This window comes from Rhinatrema bivittatum, chromosome 2 (genome assembly GCF_901001135.1).
Source record: "Rhinatrema bivittatum chromosome 2, aRhiBiv1.1, whole genome shotgun sequence".
NCBI classification, from domain to species: domain Eukaryota; kingdom Metazoa; phylum Chordata; class Amphibia; order Gymnophiona; family Rhinatrematidae; genus Rhinatrema; species Rhinatrema bivittatum.
This window is the reverse complement of record NC_042616.1, coordinates 760,790,225-760,803,438: the sequence shown is the minus strand read 5'-3', so window position 1 is coordinate 760,803,438 and position 13,214 is coordinate 760,790,225. Positions and strand designations below refer to the sequence as shown.

The 13,214-nt window shown below is 40.5% G+C and overlaps 1 protein-coding gene across 3 annotated transcripts in view; it reads right to left on the bottom strand.

Annotated features, from left to right (window-relative positions):
* Positions 1-639: 639 nt before the first annotated feature.
* Positions 640-13,214, bottom strand: part of ZHX2 (zinc fingers and homeoboxes 2) — a 65,192-nt gene continuing 52,617 nt past the window's right edge. For all 3 annotated transcript variants that reach the window (XM_029591964.1, XM_029591963.1, XM_029591962.1), the window contains 2 exons: positions 8,930-11,572; positions 640-1,685 (listed from right to left, as the gene is read on the bottom strand). In XM_029591964.1, the coding sequence (XP_029447824.1) occupies positions 8,934-11,417 (2,484 nt within the window). In that variant the 5' untranslated portion in view covers positions 11,418-11,572 and the 3' untranslated portion in view covers positions 640-1,685; positions 8,930-8,933. The remainder of the gene's footprint in view (positions 1,686-8,929; positions 11,573-13,214) is intronic.

Here is a 13,214-nt window from a genome sequence, read left to right as displayed (position 1 = left end):
ACAGCTCTCACACATCACACCTTTTAAACATGCCAGCAGTCATTTGGCCTTGCTTCCACCTTAAATGTAGCCTCAAATGGGCATTACTAAAGAATTTATGCACGTTTAGATTAATGAAAGAGGTCTGCACATAACTATTCTATAGTCAAGTTTTAGATGTTTACGCAAGTAAATATTCAAGTTGTATATATTTCTTTTTTTGGGGTGTGAGGAAGGAGGGGAAGTTGGCACTCACTCTCCATTGCCCCCAAGCTGGCCAAAAGCTAGAGAAAAGTCTGCTGTAAGACTTTAGTCTGTAAAACTTTCTACACCACACTGATCCTACTTCTGAAATTATAAGCAACCACAATGTTGGTCTTTTTTGGATAAACTGCTAGCATCTTACCCATATTGTAAACAAGCTAAAACTTGTCAGTGCTACTTTCTCTATACACTGGAACAGTTATTGTAATAAACCTAGGAGATGAACAAATCAAAATGAGACAGTGAAAACAAGACAAATATAATTTTGTCAATGTCATGCTCAACATGATGCCAACTGCTGATTTAAGAATAGCACAGAAGGTTATCCATCCCTTGTCAAAAAGTTACATTAGGATTTAATGTCTTATTTACAAAAAAAAAAAAGCAACAAGGTTTTTTTTTTGTTTTTTTTTTTTTTTAAAAAGGTTTTATTCACACTCCCTAGTAATATCTGCGCAGTGACTGAAATATGGATATTTTCCAAACACAACTATCCACATTGCAACATTTACAACAGTTTCTCAAAAAATAGGGTTATTTTGAAAGTGCACTCACTTTAAAGGGCTAGGTCTAAAATTTTGCAGCAGGTTAGTCTTATTTACTGCACTACACAGTCTTCATGGTTTATGGGCAGATCATCAATTTAAAAGAACACCCCTCAAAAAAAAAAATTTTTAAAAACTTCCACCAATTTTTCCAGAGTAAAATAAAATGGCCAATTTCACTTGGGAAAAAATCCAAGGCATATAAACATTTGCCATTCGGTCTTATTCCAGTATCCTCTTGCAAATGAAAAGGTACTCCAGTGCACTCAAAGTATGCTGAGAAAACCTCCAGAGGGTTGCTGCCTATTTTAGATAAACAAAATACAGCAGTTGTGTCAGGTTTGTCCACTAATGTAGCAGCTCTCTCTGCCAATGTGAAGTTTACTGTCAGCCAGTTGTCAACATCAGATGCACTCAGCTGTTCCAAAACAAACTTATCTTGTTCAATCCAGGATTGGATCCTGATGTACCACACCAAAATGTTATAGCCATTTTAAAATAGGAAAAGTAGACAGGAAAAGTAGACAGGGTAGGTTACTACATTTTAAAAAAATATGAACAAAATCTTGCATCAGTATGATTTCACAAGTTGCATCAATAAGAAAGGTAACAAAAATGTCTCACATCTGTACAAATGCATTCCAATATAGCAAGAAGGGATAGGAAAAATCTATTTACAAGGAACTTTTTGTGAATGCAGTAGCAGGGCTTTGGCACTATAAACAATTCCATATTGATTCTCCATGAGGGCAAGGAGTATTCAGAGTCTCCAAAGCTGCGGTTAAGCTTGCAGTCACAATTCACTGGTTATCATATTTCATATATGAAAATATATTTTCTACCTCCTTTAGCAAGCTTTCTTCTCTGTTATCAGGGTATTATAGCCAACTGGTTTATCTAAAATAAAGAAAAAAAAATGATCATTCATTCCAGAACATGTATCTAGAACTTTTTTTTCTTTATGAACAAAATTCTTTGACTGGCTGAGCGAGTCAGAAACTAAGCACCAAATTACAAAAGAACTAAATATTCTCAGCAGTAGGAAAACTCCTAATAAGGAAGAAACGTTAAATTATATTGGAAAAATAAACTCCACCACCAGAAAAACAAAACCATCCCAGTACTTTCAAAAATGTAGTTTAAGGTGGCAATAAAGAATTCTCATACAATATTACAAAGGTGGCCAACCTTTCACACACCAAGAGTGTACACTTTAGAGTTTCACATTTTCAAGGCTGCCCCCCCAGGTGGTGAAGGTAAAGTCTCACTTGGTCTTCCCACCTGCCTCTCCTCTTGGCCTTCCCAACATAACATCCCCCACCCCCACAATGAGGACTCTAATGTAATGCTTCCTGCCCGACCCTCTATGCTATTTGCCCTCTCCCCTCACCATCTACCCACCTCCAGTATCCCTGACACCTTCACTTTTTCATCCTGTCCGACCCTAAGCCCAACATTAGTATCTATTCTCCCCCAGTCCCATCTCTCACTCCCCATGTCCCCCCCCCCCTTTTTGTTCCCTATCCCCTTCCAGTACCTGTCTGACCCACTCAGATACATCCTCCATCACCTCTTCTGGTTCTCACCTCCCCCAATCACCCATTGTGTATATCTCTCTCCAAGTCTTCTCTACTCCCAGTCATTATCTATGGCTCTCATTCTTTTCCCCCCTTCATCACCACTTCTGGCTGTTATCCTTCTCCTCCCTTCCCTCTTTCACTATGGCTGTCACCCAACCTCGCCCCACCATTCACAAACTCTTCTCCCCATTCAACATCTCTCTCACACCATCACCACCTTTGCCTCATCATCACCCAGACACCATTTCTGACTTTCATCCCTCCCATAATACACACCCTATCCTTTTTGCATCCCTATAATGCCTTTTCCCTAATTCTTTTGAACCTCTTCTAACCCATCTCTGGCTAAATCGTGTCTTCTCTGCTCCTCACTCTTCATATTTCTACTCCCACATGACTCTCATGCACCTCTTATCTCGGCTCTTCTTCCTCCCTCCATTTCCCCATCCTAGCCCCAGTCCCCTCACACCTGCTGCATAACACATGGACATTGAGGAGGAATAAAGTGCTAAGACAGTCTAATTTGCATTGATGACTTCAGGGAGAGAGATCATAAGAACATAAGACATGCCCTACTGGCTCAGACCAAGGGCCCATCAAGCCCTGTTTCCAACAGTGGCCAATCCAACTCACAATTACCTGGCAAGTACCCAAACATTAGTCAGATCACAAGCTACTATTGCTTATTAATTACCATCATAGCAGTTTATGGATTTATCCTCTAGGAACTTATCTAAACCTTTTTTAAACCCAGTTACATTAACTACTGTAACCAAATCCTCTAGCAATGAATGCCCAATCTTCCAGTCTTGCAAGGTCCTCCTGTAATGTATCACAGTCTGCTTGTGATTTAACTACTCTGAATAATTTTGCATCATCCGCAAATTCTCGTATTGCTTTCCAGATCATTTATATATATATTGAAAGGCACCAGTCCAAGTACAGATCCCTGAGGCACTCCGTTTACCCTTTTCCACTGAGAAAATTGACCATTTAATCCTGTTTCCTATCTTTTAACCAGTTTGTAATCCACGAAAGGACATCGCCTCCTATCCAATGACTTTTCAGTTTTCATAGAAGCCTCTCATGAGGGACTTTGTCAAACACCTTCTGAAAATCCAAATACACTACATCTACCGGTTTCACCTTTATCCACATGTTTATTGACCCCTTCAAAAAAAATGAAGCAGATTTGTTAGGCAAGACTTCCCTTGGGTAAATCCATGTTGACTGTGGTTCCATTAAATCATGTCTTTCTATATGCTCTACGATTTTGATCTTGACAATAGTTTCCACTATTTTTTATGGCACTGAAGTCAGGCTCACTGGTCTATAGTTACCTGGATCGCCCCTCGAGCCTTTTTTAAATATTGGGGTTGCATTGGCCACCCTCCAGTCTTCAGGTACAATGGATGATTTAATGATAGGTTAGAAATTTTAATAGATCAGAAATTTCATTTTTGAGTTCCTTCAGTACCCTAGGATGCATACCATCCGGTCCAGGTGATTTGCTACTCTTTAGTTTGTCAATCTGGCCTACTACATCTTCCAGGTTCACAGTGATTTGGTTCAGTTCGTCTGACTACTCACCCCTGAAAACCATCTCCAGAACTGGTATCTCCCCAACATTCTCATTAGTAAACACGGAAGCAAAGACTTCATTTAGTCTTTCTGCAATGACCTTATCTTCCCCTAAGAGCCCCTTTAACCCCTCGGTCATCTAATGGTCCAACCGACTCCCTCACAGGTTTCTTTCTTTGGATATATTTAAAGTTTTTGCCGCTATGGCCAACTTCATTTCAAATTCTCTTTTTGCCTGTCTTATCAATGTTTTACCCTTAACTTGACAATGCTTATGTTTTATCCTATTTTCTTCAGATGGATCCTTCTTCCAATTTTTGAAGGATTTTTTTTTGTGGCTAAAATAGCCTCTTTCACCACACCTTTTAACCATGATGGTAATCGTTTTGCCTTCCTTCCACCTTTCTTAATGCGTGGAATACATATGGACTGCGCCTCTAGGATTGTCTTTTTAAACAATGTCCAAGCCTGTTGAACCCAATCTTTGTAGCTACACCTTTCAGTTTTTTTCTAACTATTTTCCTCATTTTATCAAAGTTTCCCCTTTTGAAAGTTTAGTGTTAGAGCTGCAGATTTACTTAATGTCCCCCTTCCAGTTATTAGTTTAAATTTGATGTTATGATCACTGTTGCCAAGTGGCAACATCACCGTTACCTCTCTCACCAAATCCTGTGTTCCACTAAGAATTAAATCTAAAATAGCTCCCTCTTGTTGGTTCCTGAACCAATTGCTCCATGAAGCAATCATTTATTACATCCAGGAACTTTATGTCTCTAGAAAGTCCTGATGTTACATTTACCCAGTCAATACTGAGGTAATTGAAATCTCCCATTATTATTGCACTGCTAAATTGGTTTGCTTCCCTGATTTCTCTTAGCATTTCATCATCTGTCTGACCATTTTGTCCAGGTGGACGGTAGTATACTCCTATCACTATACTCTTACCCAACATACATGGGATTTCTACCCATATAGATTCTACTGAGCATTTAGTCTCTTGTATGATCTTTATCTTGTTGGACTCTATACCCTCTTGCACATAAAGTGCCACACCCCCACCAAGTTGATCCTCCCTATCATTGCGATATAATTTGTACCCTGATACAGCACTGTCCCATTGGTTATCCTCCTTCCACCAATTATGTCAATCTCATCATTTATGGCTATACACTCTAACTCTCCCATCTTACTTCTTAGACTTCTGGCATTGGCATACAGACATTTCAAAGTGTGTTTTTTGATTGTTTTAACAACCTGCTTTTCAGTTGTTTGGGATAATTCAGAAATCATTAGCTTTGGTGATTTTTTACATATAGGCATATGGACTATGTTTGCTTTTAATGGAACCTCTCTGTTGGGATGCCCTAACTCTCCTGTTTCATTAGTATCCTTCAAGGATACATTTCTCCGAACCATGCACTGCTGAGTGACTGTCGGCTTTCCCCCTTGTTCTAGTTTAAAAGCTGCTCTCTCCTTTTTGAAAGTTAGTGCCAGCAGCTTGGTTCCACTCTGGTTAAGGTGTAGCCCATCCTTTCGGAAAAGGCTCACCTTTCCCCAAAAAAGTTTCCCCAGTTCCTTACAAAGCTGAATTCCTCTTCCCTGCACCATCGTCTCATCCACGCATTGAAACTCTGGAGCTCTGCCCACCTCTGGGGACCTTCATGTGCTTTTCTTCTAGATACATCAGGTAGTTCTTAACTGGTAACTCATTTATGTAGAACAGAGTTGCTTACCTATAACAGGTATTCTCCTAAGACATCAGGATGTTAGTCCTCACATGGGTGACATTGGATGGAGCCTGGCACGGAAAACTGTCAGTTCCTAGAACTTTGACTGGGTACAGAGCATGCCAGGCATACCCTATACCATGCGCCCACCCAGGGTCCCTCTTCAGTCTCATGACAGAATTTCAATAAAAATAAAATAATAAACAGGAGAAACTGAATTCTGTGGGGTGGTGGGTGGGTTTCATGAGGACTAACATCCTGCCATCCTAGGAGGACACCTGTTACAGGTAAGCAACATGGTAGCCCTTACACATGGGTGAATCCAGGCTGCTCCCCAACACAAAACGCAACCAACAAGCACCAACCAGGTGCCAAAAGGCACAACCAACTCAGTGCTGTGGTAACAGAGGGGGAGACAGTATGTATGTTTTTTTTGTAAACAGATTAGAAATTCTTGATTTGCGGTACATACATTTTTAAAATAAATAAGCGATGGGCCCTAGGCAAGAACGTTGGGTTCTACACCTCAAAGAGATTCCAGAGGACAGACTGGCCAAACCTGTCACATCGGCCATCCCAACCCAGACAGTAGTGTGATACGAAAGCCAAAGCCTTGCATAAGAACATAAGATATGCCATACTGAGTCAGACCAAGGGTCCATCAAGCCCAGCATCCTGTCTCCAACAGTGGCCAATACAAGTCGCAAATACCCAAACATTAAACAGATCCCATGCTACCAATGCTGGCAACAAGCAGTGGCTATTTCCCATTAATAACCTTCTCCCTCCAGGAACTTATCCAAATCCCTTTTAAACCCAGCTACACCAGCTTCCTTAAGCACATCCTTTGGCAATGAATTCCAGAGTTTAACTGTGCAATGAATTTTTTCCGATTTGTTTTAAATGTGTTACTTCAAGGAGTGCCCCCCTAGTCCTATCTGAGAAAGTAAATAACCAATTTACATTGACCTGTTCAAGTCCTTTCATGATTTTGTAGACCTCTATCATATTCCCCCCCCCAGCCATCTTCTCCAAGCTTAACAGCCCTAACCCTCTTTAGCTTTTCCTCATAGGGGAGTCATTCCGTGTCCCTTATTTTGGTCACCCTTCTCTGTACTTTCTCCAGTGTAACTATATCTTTCAGATGCAGCAACCAAAACTGCACATAGTATTCGGGGTGCAGTCTAACCGGGGAGGGGGGGGGGGGGGGCGCTCAGGAGTGGTGGTCATATTTTGTATTACTTAGGGTGTATCAATGGCCGCACCATGAGCCTTAGAGACTGTTGCATAACCTGAGTTTCTGTTGAGGGCAAATGGCCTTCTCTGCAGGGCTACTTGGAAGGACATATGGGCATAGCCATTACCTCCCTGCATTGTACATCGAAGGGGAATCAATGTCACTGCTTCTTTGCCTTTGTTTGATGCAATGTTGACATGAAGCAGAATCCTTCACTTTTGTCAGGTGGGAGGAGCTGATGCTCAACTTCACTGAAGGGCAATGTTCTATTGATATTGATGTACCACCAGCATTCAGTGCAGCTCAGGGCTTTCTGAGGTCAATGGGCCATGCGCTTATTTGACAGAGAGCTTCCCTATGTGTCTTAAATGGGTCAGGCGGCTTTTGGGAATCATTTAAGACAAGAGATACAACCAGAGACGTCGTGCACATTCCCCAGGCATGCGGATCTGTGATTGACATTGTGTGGTTGCACTGAGGGCACTTGCTAAAATTTGGGTTTTTGGTTTCTTTTGGGACATCAGCTGAAAAACGGCAATTAATGGTGTTAAAAAATAAATAAAAGGCCAACTGAGCTTTCTGGGCCACTAAGCCTTAATCAGAACCAATTCAAAAAAACAGATTAAAACTAATGAAAAATATAACTAAGCATTAAAGGAGGAACTGGAGTCAATGCAAAAATCTAGAAAACTGAAAAAATGTGTTTTCATCTGTTTGGTGGATGAACAACATGAAAAAAAAAAATAGAAGAGAAAGGACTCCAAACGTATTACTGGTGCAAAAGTCCTGCACATACTCAAAACATTTTTAAAAGCTCCAGCCCTTGGCTTCATTGGCTATTAGCCATCTGCCAGGATTAATATATTCTGCTTGCATTCAGATGACAATTTTTGCTGAATAAGGTAATGAGTAAAAATGGATAGTTTAAAAAGAAAAGTAAAATTACATCATTAGCAGCATGCAAGGACAGTGAGAAATGCAGCTATAAAAATGTAAACATTTATATCTTTCTTAGATTAGACTCATCCCAAAATCCCTCGTTCTAGAGCTTCCTTTCCTTCCTGTGCATGAAGCCTTGGAAGTATATCTCTCATATCCCACCTTTCCTCTATGGCATACATTTACATCTAAGTCTGTCCCCATATGCTTTAGAATGAAGCCCACTAATTTAGTAATCATCCTATGTACCAACTCCAAACAAGTTTATATGCTTGTGAAGATTCAGTCTTCAAAACTGTACACAGTATTCCAAATGAGATTTCATCAGGAACTTTTGCGAAGGCAATATCATCTTGTTTTCTCCTGACCATTCCTTTTCCTATGTACCCAAGCATATTTCTGGCTCTTGCCATCATCTTATCCACTTGGTTCGCCCACCTTATCAGAAATGATCACCACAAGATCCTGTTCTTTCATGCTTTGAAGAATTTCACCTATATTGGATTTTTGTACCTTAAAAGCACAACTATGCATTATTCAGCACTAAATATTGGCTGCCAGACTCTAGATCATTCCTTGAGCTTTGCTAGATCCTTCATGTATTCCACACATTCCTGTCTACTATGTTGCTGATAATGCTTCTGTAATGTTGCTCATGAAAATGTTGAAAAGAACAGAACTTAGGAGCGAAAACTGCAGCACACAGCTACTAAAGCCCCTTTCTTCAGAGTGAACACCATTTACCATTACTCTGTTGCTTTCCACGCAACCAGTTTCTTCTCCATCAGTTTAGGGCCCATACCAAGTATGCTAATTTTTTTTTTTTTAATTAGTTGCCTATGCGGAACTGTGTCAAGGCCTTACCTAAATCCAAGTACACCACATCTAGCACTGTCCCCTGACCCAATTCTCTGGCCACCCAAATTACATTTACTTGGCATCAAAACAGTTGCGGAAGAAAGACCATTCCATATTAAAGATCACTAATTATGTAAAAGGTTATCAACCAAGTTAAAAGGAGAGAAATTTTATAAAATTGTAGAGATTTACAGAAGTAACTATTGACAGCAGCATTACCTGGCTAAATGTGGGAATTTTCTCCAGGTGCATTTTCAGATTCAAAAACTGCTAGCTCTGTTTGGCCTTCTTGAGCTGTTTGATTCCAGCTGTCTGCACCATCTGAAATTGCATCCTCATCCCCAACATTCACTTCCACCCAATTCACATCTCCAGACTCATTTTCATCGCTGCATTGACCATCTCGGCTATTACTCTCCGATCTATCCCGTGCCTCATCTCTTGGTTTTGCTGAAAAACAGTCTCTCATTTGTTCATAGCTCATTTCAGATTTCAGAACTCGTTTATCTAGGTTTGCATTATTCAGTTCCTTATTCTCCAGGTAATACTGCTTTGGAGCCCCTTTACCATTCTTTGGACTCCCAGCATTTTTAATTGATCCCTTGCTCTGGTTTTGCTCAGGTGGATGGTTATACTGCTTTTGGTATTGTTCCATCCACTTTAAGCTTCCAGTTCTTAACGTACATCTATTGTCCTTGAACCAGCGTACTATTTCAGTTCTCACAAGCCCAGTTTGAGCTGCTAATTGGTCATATTCCTGTGGTGAAGGCCACTGAGTTCTTGCAAAGATAGTTTTCAGGAGGTGAAGCTGTTCCTGTTTAATTTTGTGAAGTTCTGAAGAATTGGAGAAACAGTCCAACAGATGTGAACCAGTCATCTCTCCAAATTGAGTTACTGATCCATTTTGCATTCCTTGTTTTCTTTTGGTATGCACCTCCACTGAATCCAGAACTGCTTGTTCCTTGCTATCCCTCAGCTTTCGTCTTTCTGAGAACCACAAGTCAATTTCTCTTCTACTAAGCTTAGTTTCTGCTCTTAGTCTATCCAAATCCATTTGAGTTGGAAAAGAGCTTTTTGCAAAACAGCATTCAAGAACTTTAACTTGATCTTCTGTTTTCTCTTTGAATTTCTGGGGTAGGAAGTCTGGATATGGATGGTAAGAGCGACCAGATGATCTTGCAGCTGCAATTGCTAATTGAGCTTTTGCTATAGATTCACTGGTAATATGAACAATACCTCTTTGACTCCTATATCTATGATCACTAAACCATTTTTTAATGTCACTCCTAGAGAGGCCTGTAATCTCTATCAACCTGTAGACTTCAGAATCATCAGGAAACTGACTAGCAAGAAAGCTAGCTTTCAGAACTGCTATTTGCTCCTTGGTCTTTTTTCGGTCATTTGGAGATGTTGCTATTGACTGACTTAATTTTGGTGACTGAACCATTTGTGGACGTTTGGTTTCTGGAGTAACTGGCTGGTTCTGTAATGGACGTTTCTGGCCTTGATTAGAAGAACCAGCAACAGCAAGTGTAAAAGGAGGGCAGGTAACTGATCCATTTGCTACCTGAGTCAAAACTAGACCAGTTTGACCAAGTATTTGACAAGGTACAGCAGTCTGGATAATGGGCTGAGATACTTTTGAATTTGAGGCAAGGGACGCTGGTAGAACAGTAAAAGTGTGTGGCACTGGTTGGATGGTTCCATTGAACATCTTCTTTCTTGCCTCTTCTACTTCTTCAGGGGACCAACTTATCCCATGCTTCAAACGCTGAGTAGCAAACCAGATTCGGATTTGCTCTTCTGGGTGTTTGGATGCTGCTGTTAACCATGATAATTCTGCCTGTGTTGGGTAAGGAAATTTATTGAATGAATTGATTAGTGTTTCATTAACATCTAATGCAGAATTGTATTTGGTACTGTTCAGAGGAACGGGAACTTTGGGAAGAAGGCTGATATTTGGTGGCAGCTGTACTGAGGGCATAACATGAGCCATTGCATCCTGAAGTAATTCTGTTCCATTAACACTGATAGTTTTAGTGGTTTCAGTTATGATGCAGGAACTTCCATCAATCTGGTTCTCCATGGCTACTTCCTCTGGCTTTCTAAGCATCTTTTTTCCATCAACTTTAGCCTTTCCCATTTTCATTATTGGCGTTTTAGTTACTGTAATCCCCGCAGACAAGTGTTCATCATTTTCAACATTTTCTAGGCAACTGTTTCCCACAGTAACAACAATATTAGTTCTGTCAATAGACTGCTCTAGAACAGTCTGATTATTGCGTTTCATTAACTTAAGTTTAAAGTTACTCTCGCCAGGATGAAATTTTATATTATGGTCAGATAAAGAATCATACTTTTTGGTAGTGAAATTGCATTCAGCACACACGTACAGGGGGTTGAGAATAACGTTTGGGTGCTGCAAATCAACATGCTCTGTAAACTCATTGAGATTTTTTGTTGAATAAGGGCAGTATTTACATTCATAACCTCCTTGAACTTTTTTAGATGTATTATCCATTGCAGATTTCCCTTCGACCACTTCACAATCCTTTCTAGAACATTCAGTCTCCCAGTCATCCTTAGATTCTTGCTTTGGAGTGCCAGCACTCCTTTCTTTTAGTGTTTCAACTTCATCAGGGTCACCATGTTCTACTTCAGACGAACGCACCATACATGGAGTTGTTGACTTTCTTTTGCTTGCCATGATAGCCAATGTGTGATCACTATGAATGGGTGATGTCTTTACTCAAAAAAGAAATGGCTTTCACTTTTCTTAGGTGCTTTGACAAGTATTTATACTCCCAGATTATGGTGCCAACTGTCAGCTCCAACCAGTAAATGTATTTGACTGCATTACACCTGCAAACAATGAAAAACAAAAATGTCAGTTTTGTTTTCAATGTATGGTGCACTGTAAATCATTCACTGCAAGTACAAGGACAGCTCAAACTTAGCTACAAATATGGCAATTGTTTGCTACCTGAGCAAAAAAAGGTTTGCCAAAGTGGCAAAGCCTATAGTTAAAGATACTAGAATTTACATGTAGACAGTATTTTCTACCATAGCATCAGTGCCACTATCTCTGCTAGCATACCTGCATCTGGTTACAGGTTACAGTGATCTAATGTTTTTCTGTAACTTATTTAACCCTACATTCCCTCATTTTTCCACTACTCATGAACGCACAGCTTGCATGCAAAAATTTCCACTTAGGCTATTGGACAAATACCAGACATTTAGATCATCAGTTGAGGACAACTTTAATTTAGGGGTTTGATGGAGAAAAATAACCAAACCTAAATATGGAAAAGTGCCTCCTAAAAATTTAATTTTGAAACTGACCACTTGGGGCCACCAAGAAGTCAACAAGGTAGCACCTTGCATTGAAAGTGCACATCACGAACCCAAGGAGCTTCCACAATAGGTAGGATAAATGGAAATGTGTGCATAAGCATATTTCAGATATCTACAGCACACTGGCTGAATGAAAGGAAGATCTGTTTGGAGGGAGCCCATACTGAACCTCTCATGAATCACGTTCAGTCTTTGCAAGTCTAGGATAGGCCTCAATCTCTCTAGCTTCTTGGGGATTAGGAAATACTGGGAACAGGATCACTGGCCACACCACTGAGAAGATATCTGTTCAACCATCTTCTGCAAGGAGAAATGACTCCACTTCATAATAATGAAGTTGGGAAGATTGAGAAGGATTAGAGGTGAAGATCAAAATCCTTTGGGGTCAGAGAAGTGTGAAAAGTGCAAGTGGTAACAATATTCTACAATTTTCAGGTCCCAGAATCATTCCGGAAGAAAGGAATGATCTGTTCCCTTCAATGGACATGGAGAGGTGGGTCTCGAGTTATCAGAAACTGATGCCTTGCATCTGCCAACCTCAACTAGGCAGCTGCTGGAGAATGAGAGAAGTATGACACAAAAGGGTGGAAGGGACTTCTCTGGAAGAATGGGCTCATATAAGAGAAGTACTGATGTTGGGCAGGGTGCCAGCTAGTTAATTGTCGAAGTTGATGACTAAGGTTGATTGACGCTTCATCAGTGCTGTCTCGAACTTTGTCATCTAACATGATCCTGCATCGTGCACAGCCTCATGAAGGCTGAACTTGGCCAAAACCATGTGAGCCTTTGGACCCCTATGGAAGCCACTGAAGGCCTGGTTGAAGTATGACATTTTGTAAATGGAACAGACATCCCTCCATATCTTTCACAGTTTGATGAAGTCTGCCTCTTCTGTTTGAACAACTGACAAGGGTTTTAGCTTCTGGACACATTTGTGCAAATACTGCATCATGTAGAGTTGGTGAGCCATAATTTGGTCATTCATCATGAAACACATCTGATGCCATCAGGTCCTTCCCCAGGGGCATTAGAGTGCTCATGAGTGTGCTTAGCACACTTCAACAAAAACTGTACCACTCTAAATCCCAAGGTGGTCTACACTCAAGTCCAGCTTCTGGGCCACACTAAGGCACAAAGTAGACATCTG